The following is a 13,379-nucleotide window of genomic DNA, read 5'->3' on the forward strand; positions in this document are numbered from 1 at the left end:
TATTATCTTTTTTTCATTATGATTATAATCATCTCACCACCACCTCTTCATCTATTATTATCATCTCACTACTATTGTAATCATTAAAAGATATTTTACATGAAATATTTTTCAATTCAAATATTTAAATAATATTTTAAGCAAAACAAACTAACTTTAAAGTCCTGTTTGAGAGTATGATAAAGATTTTTTTATCTTTTAAAATTTATTTTTAATATCAACACATCAAAACAATTCAAAAACACTAAAATTTAATTTAATTTGAAGCTAAAAATTTTAACTTTTTTTAAAAACATGATTGAAATAAAATGCTAAACGTTAACTAAATAAAAATATGATATAAACTTGTTAAAGAGAATCTTCTTTGTTGAATGGTGGTGTTTGAAGCCTCTAAGGTGTTTGTTTAAATCCTAAAAATTAGGGTTTTCTAATTGAAAAATTACAAATTTAAATTTGGTCTTTGTTGTTTTATTTTTTGCGTATACACACTCAATTGACCTTGAAATTCTTTTAATTTTTTCAATCTCACCTCTAGAAACTTTGATAGAACTCATTTGATTTAAGCACCTTTTTTTAAATTGATATTTGATTTTCAATTTGTTTAATTTGATCATTATTAACCATCAAACTTTCAATTTCTTTCAAATTAACCACTTATTTTGATTTATTTTAGTCTTCAAACTTACACACATGTTGCCCTTTGACTTTTTGTTCTGAATTTCTTCAATTTGACCATTAATTGACCCCTACACTAGATTTTCTTGCAATTTTAACCCTGATTTCTTTTGAGTAAGCTTGTAAAAATTAAATTTGGTCATTTAAAATTATAATCTTCTCAATTAAATCTAAATTAGGCTTCCAAGTTTAATTTATCGTCAATTAAATCCTTAATAAAATTAATTTAACTCATTAAAAGTCTAATTAAGTCCTTGCACTTAATTAATTCTTTTAATCTTGATTCAAATTAATTTTCAACTTCATTAAATCTTTAATTAATCTCATGATTAAATTAAATCAGCCTATTAAAAATTTAATTATGTCCCTAAACTTGATTTTTATGCAATTTTGTTTGATATTCACTTAAGTTAACCTTGAATTTGCATTGTCTTTCACATTTAGATCTCTTCAATGGTGCCATTGAGTTTCTAAAATTGTCAAAGATCCATTTTGATCTTTCCATCTTACATTTATGAATCTAGATCCGTATTTAGTCAGTTTGTGCCAAACCAAATTTTTTGCCCTTCTACATTTCTTTTTTTATAAAAGAAAAATGATAATTTTAGAAACCCAAAATTGAGTTATAACATGGTGTTTTTGAGTGAAAATGAATTGAAAATTACTCAAAAAAACCCTACCTCACAGTTTTTTAACCACCATTGTGGTAGCTAGATTATGAGTTGGGTATAACATGCGATGCATCATCTACCCTAGCACATGACACGTTTGTTGTTTCTTTCTTTCTTTTCTTTTTAAATAAGAGATGAACGACATATTGTTTGCTTCTTATAAAAGAAAATAAAAACATATGGATCTGGAGTGTAAGCTTGATCCAGGCCACATGTCTGGGCTTTTTTAATGGCCTAACACGTTGGGCCATTTAAGCCCATGCATTTGGCCTACCCTTTAAAAAAAATACTCTTTAACATTAGGTTTTTTATGATTTTTTTGAATCTCATCTTTTAATATTTGATTGATTTTGAATTGGTTTTTTTTTTCTATCATATAATTATAATAAAAAAAATGGTATCGAATCCATTAGAGTTCACAACTCAGGTCACGAGTTTGGCAATTTAATTCAGGTTGACTGTAATTGATCTAATACATCTATATCTCAATGTTTTTTTTTTAAAAAAAAATATATCAACTTCAATTTTTTCTTAAAAGTCAAACTTCTTTTTATTGGTGACCAGGTTGTTTGACCCAAGCTCACAAACATATACTTTTTTTTAAGGTGGCACTCAAGCTCGCGCGCTTGGCTTGACATTTTTTTTAAAAAAAAAACAATTTAAACAATGGGTTTTTTATGGATTTTTTTCAATTTCATTTTAAATAGTGAGTTGATTTTAAATCGGTCTTTATTTTTTTATTATATAATTAAAATAAAAAAATATCATTGAACCCATTGGAATTCACAACTCAGGTAACAAGTTTGACTAGTTAATATAAATTGACTGGAATCAATTCAATACATCATTGTCTTAATGTTAAAAAAAAAAATGTCAGCTTCCAATTTTATTTTTTAAATTAAATTATTTTTTACTGATCATCCAGGTTACATTTAAACCGGAGCACCTATTCTTTGTTTTTTATGTTATTTTATGTTATTTGATTTTTTTTATTTCTGAACCTGCTAAATAAATTGAGTCACATTAAAGTAGCTATCAGATAATTTAATTTGAAATCTGGAAGTTATCAAGTTTGATTTACTGTACTGGATTTAATAATAATATCAAAAAATTCTATAGAAGTTTATGTTTAAAATTTTTTTAGTTCAACCTCATGAAAAGCAAACTAGTTATATAACTAATAATTCTCACATGCCATCCTATAAAGTAGCAAAAAGCCTTTTGCCTTATACTCCTTTGCAGAACAAAACCTTTCCCTGTCGATTAAGGGAAATAGTACTGAACACCTCTAGACTGGCAATATCTACTGTTTATTACCGCAATCAACAACATTTTTACTGATAAGTGAGCTAAAGCATCACTCAACAGAGAACAAAAATCCACGAACACGCACATCCAAAAGAGGCACATTCCACCATCTAGGTGGTGGTCCAATGGTAAAAATTTAGGATTAAAAGGTTTGCTTTCTCTGTGGTTTCAGGTTCGAGCCCTGTGGTTGCTCATATGATGGCCACTAGAGGCTTACATGGTCATTAACTTCAAGGCCCGTGGGATTAGTCAAGGTACGCGCAAACTGGTCTGGACACCCACGTTAAACTAAAAAAAAAAAAAAGAGGCGCATTCCATGTGTTAGGCTCTCTTTTTTTTCCCTCTTTATATTAAAAGTTTGTTTGAGAGTGTAGTTGTGGTTATTTTTTAAAGTATATTTTTATGCTGAAATGCATCAAAATAATATTTTTTTATTTTTTTAAAAAATTATTTTTAAAATCAGCGCATCAAAACAATTCAAAACATATAAAAAAAATTAATTTTTTTTGGGAACGTGGTTTGCACCGCGTTCCCAAACGTTCTCTAAATAGAGGACAACACGTTATTTGCTGACTTAGTTTCATGCGACCAAAGAGTCACTAGAAAGTCAAACCACAAATTATTTTTGCTAAAAAACTTAATTTTAACCCAATTTTTTACCCTCATACACCTTGTTAAATTCATCAATGACCTCAAATAACTCAAAAAATAGTTCAAAAAACCAAAATCAGCTTGAAATAAAAAGGCCTCTCAAGTTGAGATATACCATTTTAGGTGATGGAGAGAACAAAGAACACCTAGGTAGAGCTCTCATAGTCAAATGGAACATGTTGATACTAAAATCAGTGTCAACAAATATTTTCTCTACAACTAAAATTTGATTATTTTCTCTTTCCTCTCTCAAGATAGAGATTGAAAAATAAAAAAAATAAAGTTTTGTACCACAATTAAAATTTTAAAATATTGAGGGACCAAAAAATTATTATTTAAAAAATAAGAGGACTGAAGTGAACTTTTCACCCTATTTTTTAAATTGCCTTCCTTTTTTCTATGCCCTTTTCACTTTAGTACTATGTCTTTGAATCTTGCTTTTTCTCAACAAGTATGCTTAAACTAGTCATCATCTTGACCTTGCAAGGGCATAATTAAAAAAAAAATTGAGGGAAAAAAAATTGAACACCATCACAAATCCACCATGCTTTTGTGTTTGGGTTAACAAAGATGTGGTGAGCAATATTTTGACCATGCCTTTTAGTGTTTGTTAATAATATATGACACAATAGTGATTTTTAAGTAATATAAAATATCTTTATCAACCAGTTTTATACTTATTCACCAAACACGTCTAAATCACTATAGTCACATATACAAAATATTATTATTTATTATAATAGTGTTTTGTATTTTTTTTTCAATTTAACCTTTCAACAACCCACTATTCTTTTATTTAGTTTTTTTTTCTAGTTTTATCCTTTAATATTCGGTTGTGTGTTAAGAATTGTGCTTTATGATTTTTTTTTATTTTTTTATGTTGGGTTATTTATTGATCTCATGGAATTAGTTTTTTTTTCTTGATTTCAACCTTCAACAATATATATGTTAGAAGTGAGGCTTCATAATTTTTTTTATTTGATTTCTATGAATTTATTTCAATCTCATAACTGAGATCACGGGTTTAACAAGTTAGATCGAGTTAACTCAAGTTGTTTTTTTGGGCCACTTTTTCTAATTGATTTTTTTAATTTCATCTTTTAACATTGGTTGATTGAAAATTGGGTCATGTAATGTTTCTCAATTTGCTTTCTATGAGATTATCTCGATCTTATGACCCGAGTCATAGATTTGCCAGGTTGACTTTCTTAATTTTTTTGTTATTTTTTAATTGAGTATTTTTTTTAATTGGAATTTTTAATTTTTTTTATTTGCTTTTCATGAGGTTATCCTGATCTCAAGATCCAAGTCTCAGGTTTGACAGGATAATCCAGGTCGACTCAGTTTATTTTTTGTTTTTTATTAATTGAATATATATATATATATATATATATTAAAAATGAAACTTCATGATTATTTTTTTCATGTCTCCACTCCCCAATCGTCTTTTATTTGTTTATGTCAAGGAAAAGAAAGCAGACACTAAAGCCTCACAAAGTGATAGCAGCAATTTCTTTCTCTAAGCAAAAGCGAGCCCTGAGCACACAAGTTGTTTTCAAAAAACCACAGCACTACCAAAGTTCACATTATTTTTTTCTGTAACAACTAATACCATAAAGACCACAATCCAACAACACTATATACACAGAAATCCAATGCCATAGGCACATCATTTGGTTTATTCAGATTGTAATACACCAGGGGAGGGAGGGAGGAGATCTTATTCCCATTTGCTCTTGATTTTATGCGTGTGTCTGAAGTCACATCTCAGCACCAAGCTTCCATCCATCCTTCTCAGCACAAAACTCTCCACCAACGCATAGCAGCCAAACTTTCTCCACCCATTTTCACTTCTGATCTCCACCGCTCTCTCCACCGTCTCATTTACATCTCCCCCATCAATCCATCCTCCTGCCTCTTGCACCCATTTCATTTTTTCAACAGTTGCAGCACTTACACCCACCTTAAACCCTCTCCCGCTGCTATTTCTGCTTACAACTCTATACCATATAACCCCACCATGACTTACTCCACCATCCCTTGTTGCTTCCATGCCAAAGACTAAATCCATTTCTCTTTGCACATTTACACTCACCATTATAGTACTTTCTGCTTCATTGTTGGCATTCTCACATGAATATATCTCCTTCCAATATTGCTCAAGAGTCATGCTGTATAACATTGTTCTCTTCATTTGCTCCCTTATTCTAGGTTCTTCTCTAACAAGCACAAAAGGGCAGTACCATCTTCCGACAGTCACACGAGAGGAACTCTTGGTAGACAATGGAAAGTCGAAGCTTGGGAGTTGTGATCGGAGAGGGACATCAAGACCTAAAGCTTCACTTAGTTGAAATTTGTAAGACCTTGAGCTTCTAACTTCCCAACCCTTTTTTCTTAGAAATCTTGGAGGAAAACCATCTGGAGCAAGAGACTTAGAGAAGAAACTCTTTCCATGATGTCTATGAATCTTGAATTGCTGGTATATGTTTCTGTAATCAAATGGCTTCGGTTTTATGTCATTTATGACACTCTTGAAGCACCATAAACCCATGTCCATCTCCCTTGAACATGTGCAAGCTTGCCTGCAAGTTATACAGCAATATTAAATGCTCAAATCAACTAGTTAAGACTATCTGATTTGGGAAGAAATATACAATGCTAGCTTTGCATTTTTTGCATGTTAATTTCTTTTTGGAGATTATGTACATATAAACGTTAATTAATATTTAGAGAGGGAAATTGCATACCCTTTGTGTGAGCCCTTAGCCTTGATAACATAATAGCAATTAGAGGACAGAGGCTGATCAAGAACTGGGATAAACCAAGCCTTCTTAACTATAGTTTCTTCATGATCAGACGAGTGAACTACAGATAGTATCTTGTCTTGAGGGAATGGGAGCTTTTTAACTCTCCTGCTCTTACGAATACCCCAACAATACGTCTCCTGTGCTTCTGCTTCTTCATCAGTAATTACCAGGTAACCGGTGTGTGGACCTTCAGGTGGCTCTCTTGAAAGAGCACTCGGGAAATTCCTGTACAAGGAAAGTGGCCTCGTCACATACATCTTTCTTCTCCCACAGTCGGTGCAATGAAAGCGTGAGCTAGATATAGCTGATTGATGCCTTATGTATTAAGGTATGAACAGTGGCTTTCATTATGTCATCACGTCATATCAGCTAGTCATGCAATAGTAATTAAAATTGGCATGGATTTGCATGATTTTGTTAAAGACAGCATATCCAGTGAAGAAAAGAGAGCTTTATTGGTAAAGGCAGTTGCAATTAAAGATAAAATAAGATCAAAGCAAGGATACTGCTTTACTTTATTATCCACTTTCGCTGTGCAATAATAGTTAACCACAGTTTCGAATGCGTGTAGTTTTATAAAAATTTAATTTTTATTTTATTAAAATTAATTTTTATTTTGAATGATTTATATTGTTTTGATGCACTGATTTCAAAAATAATTTTTAAAAAATAAAAAAATATTATTTTAATACATTTCAACGTAAAATATACTTTAAAAAACAACTATATATAACCAGACTCCAAATGAGTATCATAATCGCATCCTTTTATGTGGCTGCTGCATTAGAAGTTGAGTTAGATTTGATAAATAATGATTGTAGTTTTCAATATAGATGGATCTAATCCATTGGATTCTTGTTAACTATAATTATTATTATTAAAAAAAACCCGCAAATGAATTTTTATTTATTCAGGTAGCTTCTTGCAGATGTTACTTTACAAGTTAGATGGCTATTATGACTGTTTTTTGATATGTAATATTTTTTAAAGTATTTTTTAATTAAAAATATATTAATATAATTTTTTAGATTTTTTTTATATTTTTTATACCAATATATTAAAATCATAAAAAATATTTATAAAATATTAATTTCGTACTTTAAAAAAGAAAACAAAATAAAAATGATATTGTTGCAAAACAGGCCCAAGGCCCATTTGACCTCCTGAAGAACAGAAAGAAAATCATCTTGTCATTGCACATTTCTTTTATTTGAAATAATCAAATACTAAATTGAAAATTTACAATGTGCAACTGTCTAATGCCGAAGTAGCAGAATCGGTATGCTCTCAATCATGCAACTCCCAGGAACTTCATTAAACTTGTAAACCAAGAGAAAGAGAAGACGCTTGCACAGCAGCAGAAAAAAACAAGCAGCTGCAGCTCACTCAAGCCAATATCTGAAAGACATGAGTTGGCTAAGATAAACTTAACTAATGGAAAATAAACCATGGACACTAGTTTTCGACTGCCAATTACAAAGGGATTTTTCCTTCTTTTGGTGTAAGAAAAAGTATGCGAAGGGTTGGGAAATTCTTGTCAGTCAATAGGTAGGGAAACAACCGAATCAAGTGGCATCTTCAAAAGTATGGATCAAGCAAAATGACAAAATATGTGCTGGTTCTCACAGGGGTGATATGGAATGACCATGACCAAGGATCTATCCCGTGAGAGAAGGATCATTTGAATACCTTTCCCTTGTATTATTTTGCAGGTTAGTACAAATCGCTCATATTTCTGTAAAGCAGAAGCATTCAAATCTCAATAATTTCAACATCATCAAATAATGGTTCCTTTTCCCTCTCTTTTAAGCTGAAAAATCACCTTATTGAGAACCCCGAGCCATGCCAGTTGTTCTTGGATAAGCAGGTTATGCATTTAGTTCGAGAAATGCCTTGATAATACCCATCATTTGTCCCCCTGGAAACCGTCCAAGGCATCCTCTTGCTGCCGCTATCTCACTAAGTTCACAAACTGAATCACCGCTGAAAGCTTTAAGCTGTTTGCTGCTTCCCTCCTTTCCCACTTTCTCAGCTTCCACAAGGTCTTCACCAGCCTTAACAGTAGGAATAGGAAATGGATCAAGGGAAGTTTCCATGATGATGGACTCTCCACCCACGGCACCCACAAAATCTCTCAACCGGCACATCGAAAACGGAACTGGTTCAAAACTATGGTCTCCATATTCAACCGGCGTAGAGTGATCTCCAGTGACACAAATGAAATACTGAAACTTTCCGGTTGATTCTGCTTGCAAGAGGAGCTTGGCCAGCTGGCCAATAGTTCGATCTACAGCTTCCAATGCTTTTACTTTCAAAATGCTTGCCTTGTCATGGCCTGCATCATCTATTGCCTGAAATGCCAAATATCAAGTAAATCAACTGCCAAGAAGACATTGCGAACTTCAAATCTAAGCATAGAGGTCAGGCATTCAATCTTTCAAACAATTTTCTATCCAGACCAGATAAGTCACAAGGGAACTAAATAAACTGGTAAACAATGAGAGGGGAAGAAAGCCTCCCAGAAATAAATGATTCTTAGCGCCATCAATTTACCCTGTCAAGAAATGAAATGTGCTATTTTCCCAAACAACATGCTGGAGTTGTCCTGAACTCTTACAGTCCAAGCTCAGTCAGTCTCAAAGCTTTTGGGTGTTGAATCCTGGAAAGTATCCATCTCTAGAAAGTCCTTGGTCTGTAACATGACTATACTGCATCATATACCATTTCAGCCTCAAATGCAAGGAAGCTCCTGATAGTATTTTCTATCTAACCATGATTACTACGAAAGCATTTATCAAAGAACAGAAAAAGATGAGGAAGCTAGGTGACAATAAAAAACTCATTCTGCTACAAAAGGCAGCCTTTTCTAATTATGAAAAAGATAGAGATAATACACACAACGAGAAGGTTAAGACCTTAATGTGGAGAAACCCAAAGTCATAGCCATCTGGTCGTCCTGGTTTGTGCTCGTCCTCCCCTGGTACAAATACATTGGGAGAAGGCGTCAATGGAGCTGAGAGTGCCTTAGCTATGACAGTTGCTTTGGAAGTCAAAAGCGTTCGATAATCTCCGGTTGCTCCAGGAGCTTCTAGAATATCAATATCTAGTGATAATCCCAAACCAGCAATAATTTTAGTGGGAGCTACCATGCATGCCCACAAACCATGTTTATCCTGAAAAGAAGGTACCTGAAAAATAACATGATAAGAAATATACTCAAATTTGTACTGCCTAGAAAAATTAGTAAGAAACATCTGATATGATACAACTCTTCCTTAAAAATCTCAGGCCCCTTATTCCTTTTCTACCCAGTACTGTTCAAATGAAGAACATTTAGATCTATCAAGTTTTATGGCAACCTCACACCCTTAATTATTGCACAGAGACTGCAGCAGAATTATGAAATTTGTGATGTTAAGAATGCAACAACAGTCCCACCTCTCTCATGCTGCAAGCGATAATTAGTGAAATTTTACTTCCCATACAATTTGTCATCCAAAAAATGACACATTCAAAATGAAAAGCCTAAATCAATCCTTGAGTCGTTTAGAAGTTCCTCAAGTTGGTACAGTTATTGTTCATCTTACAAGTAAATATAAAGGGAAATGGCACGGATGTTGTTTTCAAGCAATAAAGCAATTTCTACCTCTTGATGGCTAAAATGAATAAGAAGTTGAAATTTAATTTCCTAAGGTGCTCACTACCTTTCCTGGAAAAAATAGACATGGTTCATGGAAGGATTGAGACAACGCACCTCAATTCGAATGCCACATCCTCGTAAAAGGACCACATTGGCAATATTCTTACCTTCTGCTGCTCGTTTTGCATTTAGTGGGTGAGAAACCAGAATACGAGATATCTCCCTGGATAGCTCATTAACAACTGCAGCTGTATGTCTTGCCTCGTCAGTGCTATCTAAGGCTTCAGCTTGAAGAAGTAAGCGGTTGTCCTTAAGTGGATCTGTTGCTGATATATTCCCACTCAGTTTTGGACCTTTCACCACTACTCCACATCTATGTTCTGTTGCATACCTGTATGAAGTGGTTTCTTGTTATTTTTCCATCCTGTGTTTGGACCTTGCCCTTCAACTGAGGGACCAAATGTTTCATAATCAAGGTTTCAGAGAATTTTCAAGGATTTATACTAGACGGTTGGAGCAGAGCAATACAGCCAAAAAAGACAATTAGCCAATCACATCTGCTATTCTGAACTTGCTAATTTAGGCATACTTTTTTTTTTTTCTCTTTAAATCTTATCTTAGAGTAATTTAGATGTTACCCATTTAGAACATGCACCCCCACTTAGCCAAACACTAATAATAATAATAATAATAATAATAATAATAATAATAATAATAATAATAATAAAGGGGGGTAATTAGCATTTGTATAAGAAAAATTCGAACTTGAAAGTTCCAAAGAAACTTTTAAACAAAAAGAAAAAATGTTGATGCAATTTTCTAAATTAACAATTGAATAAAGCCGTTCTCAAATACCTATATAAAGTAAACTTGGTAAAAGCTCCTTCACATCAGTGTGTTAATTTGATTTTGTGAGCTTGTTTACAGCCAACAAAACAAGGTTAACTCAAATTTTCAGTGACATGAAGAAGCTTGCAACAAAGTTGTGAATGATCCATTCTAAGTAAGTTTGTCCAATCAACTTGTTTGGAAGTCCATAATTTTTCAGATAAAGAAGGATGGCTATGCCTCCCCAGAAAAAAAGGAAGGGTGACTAGTTTAAATTTTCAGATTATCCAGTTTGAGCACATTCTTGTTGTCTTGATCAATCAATAAGTTACTGCATTTAAAAAGAATTTGCACCTGACTCTGACTTCATATTCTGGGAAAGACGGCAACCTCATTCCATCCAGAGCTGCACAGAGAATAGGCCCTTCTTCTTCAAAATGCCTATCAGCCCTTCTACTGGTGACTATTCCAGTTTTCTCATCTAACGTTGCAAAATTTGACTGCAGATAAAAAGACAGCAGAAATGCATTAAATGGGAAAACCAACAATGAGAAATTGCGGGCTTTTTCTACCCTGACAGTTCACATAACTCTTTGTATTAATATATAGATAAAACATAAGAGACTATTAGAGGGAAGAGATTCATTTTAAGCCCATAAAAGTGAGTAACAAAAGTTATAAAATGCTCTGACTCCCTGACATGCAGGAAAGTTTAATGTGGAGAGCACAATCCCATGAATAAATAATAATAATAATAAAAATAGCAAGATAATACAAGAATGTTCTTCCCTGATTTAGAAAGCATCACAGGAAAAAAAAGAGGAAAAAAGACATGGAATTAACTTCAAGATCCTAAGCGCATATTTTCTAGTAATCATGATTTCTCTAGATAAAGACAAATCTGCAAAGACCATCTTTGGATGAAGTAGTATTCCACCCCTGTTGCTAAGGTATTAAATATAGTTTCTGTGTTCAGCTGTGCATTTAGTACTACACCTAAATTCCTTTACAAATAAAGGTTCATGAGTAAATGACAAAGTGCATTCTTGGAGTATAGAATATAATACCTGTATTTGCTATGACAACATTCCACATACTTAATACAAGAACGAGACAGTGTTTAACAAGGGGGCAAGACCAATATAAAAATAAATCTTTCAAAAGTGGTTAAAGTACACAGACACAGACACAGACACACTCACTTTGAATGCAATATCGCCAGAAGACATTGCCAATCCAGCACCCATGGACTCAAAAGCTCCTCGACCCCGATAGTAAACCCTTGGGTCATAACCTAACAAGGAAAGGTGAGCAGTGTCACTTCCACAACCCAAGCCTACTTCAACAGGGTCCATAAGGCCATTAACTCCGCCAGATGCAATAGCATCTAAGTTAGGCACGTTTGCTGCTTGCAAAGGAGTCTTGTAGCCAAGCCTCGGCAATGACACATCACCCAGTCCATCGATCAGGATAAATGCCACTCTCCTCTTTGGCTGCTGAGGAGTAACCATACTTCTATATGTTATGTCTAATTCCGCCTCCTGGTTAAATTACAAGTTGCTGTCCATAAAAAAATGATAATTTTAATTATATGCTAACTCAAAGCAAAGAGTTCACGAGCTGAGCCAGGAGACAATTTAACGCTACATCTTATACATACCGAGCACTTTCCATATATCAGAACTAAGTCCTGTTCCTTAAAATTTACCCATTTCAGTTTTGGCATGTAATTCAATGCTAAATTCACATAGAGATTAAAATTATAAACTCAAAAAGCCAGTGACTTTAATGAGTAAAACTATCGTTTATTTTAAGCACACAATTTAATATACATATTAATTCGATCTTGTTGCTTTCCAAAACAAAATCTACAATAACTCAATATGACAGATCCTGATTTCTTCAAATTGAGAGCAAATAACAAAATGGGTTTCTTTCATCATATCTAAAACACAGTAACAAACACCAAAACAAGCTAAAACAATCAGAGAATATCCCACAAAGGAATAATCAACCAAGAAAAAAGCAAAAATCAAGTGCTTCAATACCTTCGATTCTAACCAACCAAAAAAAAAATACTTTCAATGATAATTCAATGAAATCTTAAGACATTAAGAATTGCATGTTAAACAAAGAACAGAAACAAGAACAATTAAAAGAATCAATAACTGCTAATCAATAGCTGCATGATCATATAACCCTTACCTCAAAAGACCAAAAAGAAGAAGTAGCTTGAATGGTGATTCAATTTAGTGATTTTGGGCTCAAAAAATGAAGAGAAGAGCTCTTAAAAATGTAGTGATGGGTTGGTATTTGATTGTTTAACAATGGAGAATCTTTAAGATATGAGTGTCAGCGTCACTTTTTTGCTCTGTTTTTGCTTTGGCTTTGAAGGGCTAACAGCATCTCCAATACGGAAAACTAAATTAAAAAGCTAAATTAATAAAATAACTTTTTAAATAGTATAAATATAATTTTTTTAATTATATACATTCTAATGATAAAAAACTATTTAAAAAAACTATTTATATTTTAATATATTTTATATTAAATTTATTTTTATATAATTATATAACTAATTTAGATATTTTATATATAATATAATTATGATGTTATTAATTATATAATTAATATGAGTAATTTATAAAAATAAACTAAAATTTAATGAAATAATATGAAATTTAAAATATATAATTTAAAATTAAACTTAAAATTTATTTATATGAATATTTTTAATTTTAGTTTTATATGTTACTGTTAAAAATTTAATTTTTTAAAAGTAAATTCAAATTCAAACTT

General features: G+C 32.4%; 2 protein-coding genes across 3 annotated transcripts; both read right to left on the minus strand.

Moving 5' to 3' along the window:
* Positions 1-4,795: 4,795 nt before the first annotated feature.
* Positions 4,796-6,483, minus strand: LOC7494566 (uncharacterized). The gene is made up of 2 exons (XM_002305935.4): positions 6,053-6,483; positions 4,796-5,887 (listed from the first exon to the last, which is right to left on the minus strand). Exons 1-2 carry the CDS (start codon positions 6,367-6,369, stop codon positions 5,026-5,028), a joined length of 1,179 nt encoding a protein of 392 aa, XP_002305971.1. The 5' UTR covers positions 6,370-6,483; the 3' UTR covers positions 4,796-5,025.
* Positions 6,484-7,789: 1,306 nt separating this feature from the next.
* On the minus strand, positions 7,790-12,992 carry LOC7468363 (uncharacterized). 2 transcript variants are annotated; one of them, XM_002305912.4, is made up of 6 exons: positions 12,786-12,992; positions 11,783-12,121; positions 10,935-11,080; positions 9,867-10,143; positions 9,028-9,300; positions 7,790-8,463 (listed from the first exon to the last, which is right to left on the minus strand). In XM_002305912.4, exons 2-6 carry the CDS (start codon positions 12,089-12,091, stop codon positions 7,981-7,983), a joined length of 1,488 nt encoding a protein of 495 aa, XP_002305948.4. In that variant the 5' UTR covers positions 12,092-12,121; positions 12,786-12,992; the 3' UTR covers positions 7,790-7,980. The 2 variants fall into 2 exon arrangements, with proteins under 2 accessions (XP_002305948.4, XP_002305972.4); XM_002305936.4 differs by having other exon boundaries at positions 11,783-12,140.
* Positions 12,993-13,379: the final 387 nt, after the last annotated feature.

The sequence above is a fragment of the Populus trichocarpa genome, chromosome 4 (genome assembly GCF_000002775.5).
Source record: "Populus trichocarpa isolate Nisqually-1 chromosome 4, P.trichocarpa_v4.1, whole genome shotgun sequence".
NCBI classification, from domain to species: domain Eukaryota; kingdom Viridiplantae; phylum Streptophyta; class Magnoliopsida; order Malpighiales; family Salicaceae; genus Populus; species Populus trichocarpa.

Excerpts from the sequence above, each read along its gene's own strand:
- LOC7468363 (XM_002305912.4), bottom strand. The coding sequence starts at position 12,091 with ATGGTTACTCCTCAGCAGCCAAAGAGGAGAGTGGCATTTATCCTGATC. Across the intron at positions 10,144-10,934 it reads GAATATGAAGTCAGAGTCAG|GTATGCAACAGAACATAGAT; the intron begins GTGCAAATTCTT and ends CACTTCATACAG. Across the intron at positions 9,301-9,866 it reads GATGTGGCATTCGAATTGAG|GTACCTTCTTTTCAGGATAA; the intron begins GTGCGTTGTCTC and ends GTTATTTTTCAG.
- LOC7494566 (XM_002305935.4), bottom strand. The coding sequence starts at position 6,369 with ATGTATGTGACGAGGCCACTTTCCTTGTACAGGAATTTCCCGAGTGCT. Across the intron at positions 5,888-6,052 it reads GCTAAGGGCTCACACAAAGG|GCAAGCTTGCACATGTTCAA; the intron begins GTATGCAATTTC and ends TATAACTTGCAG.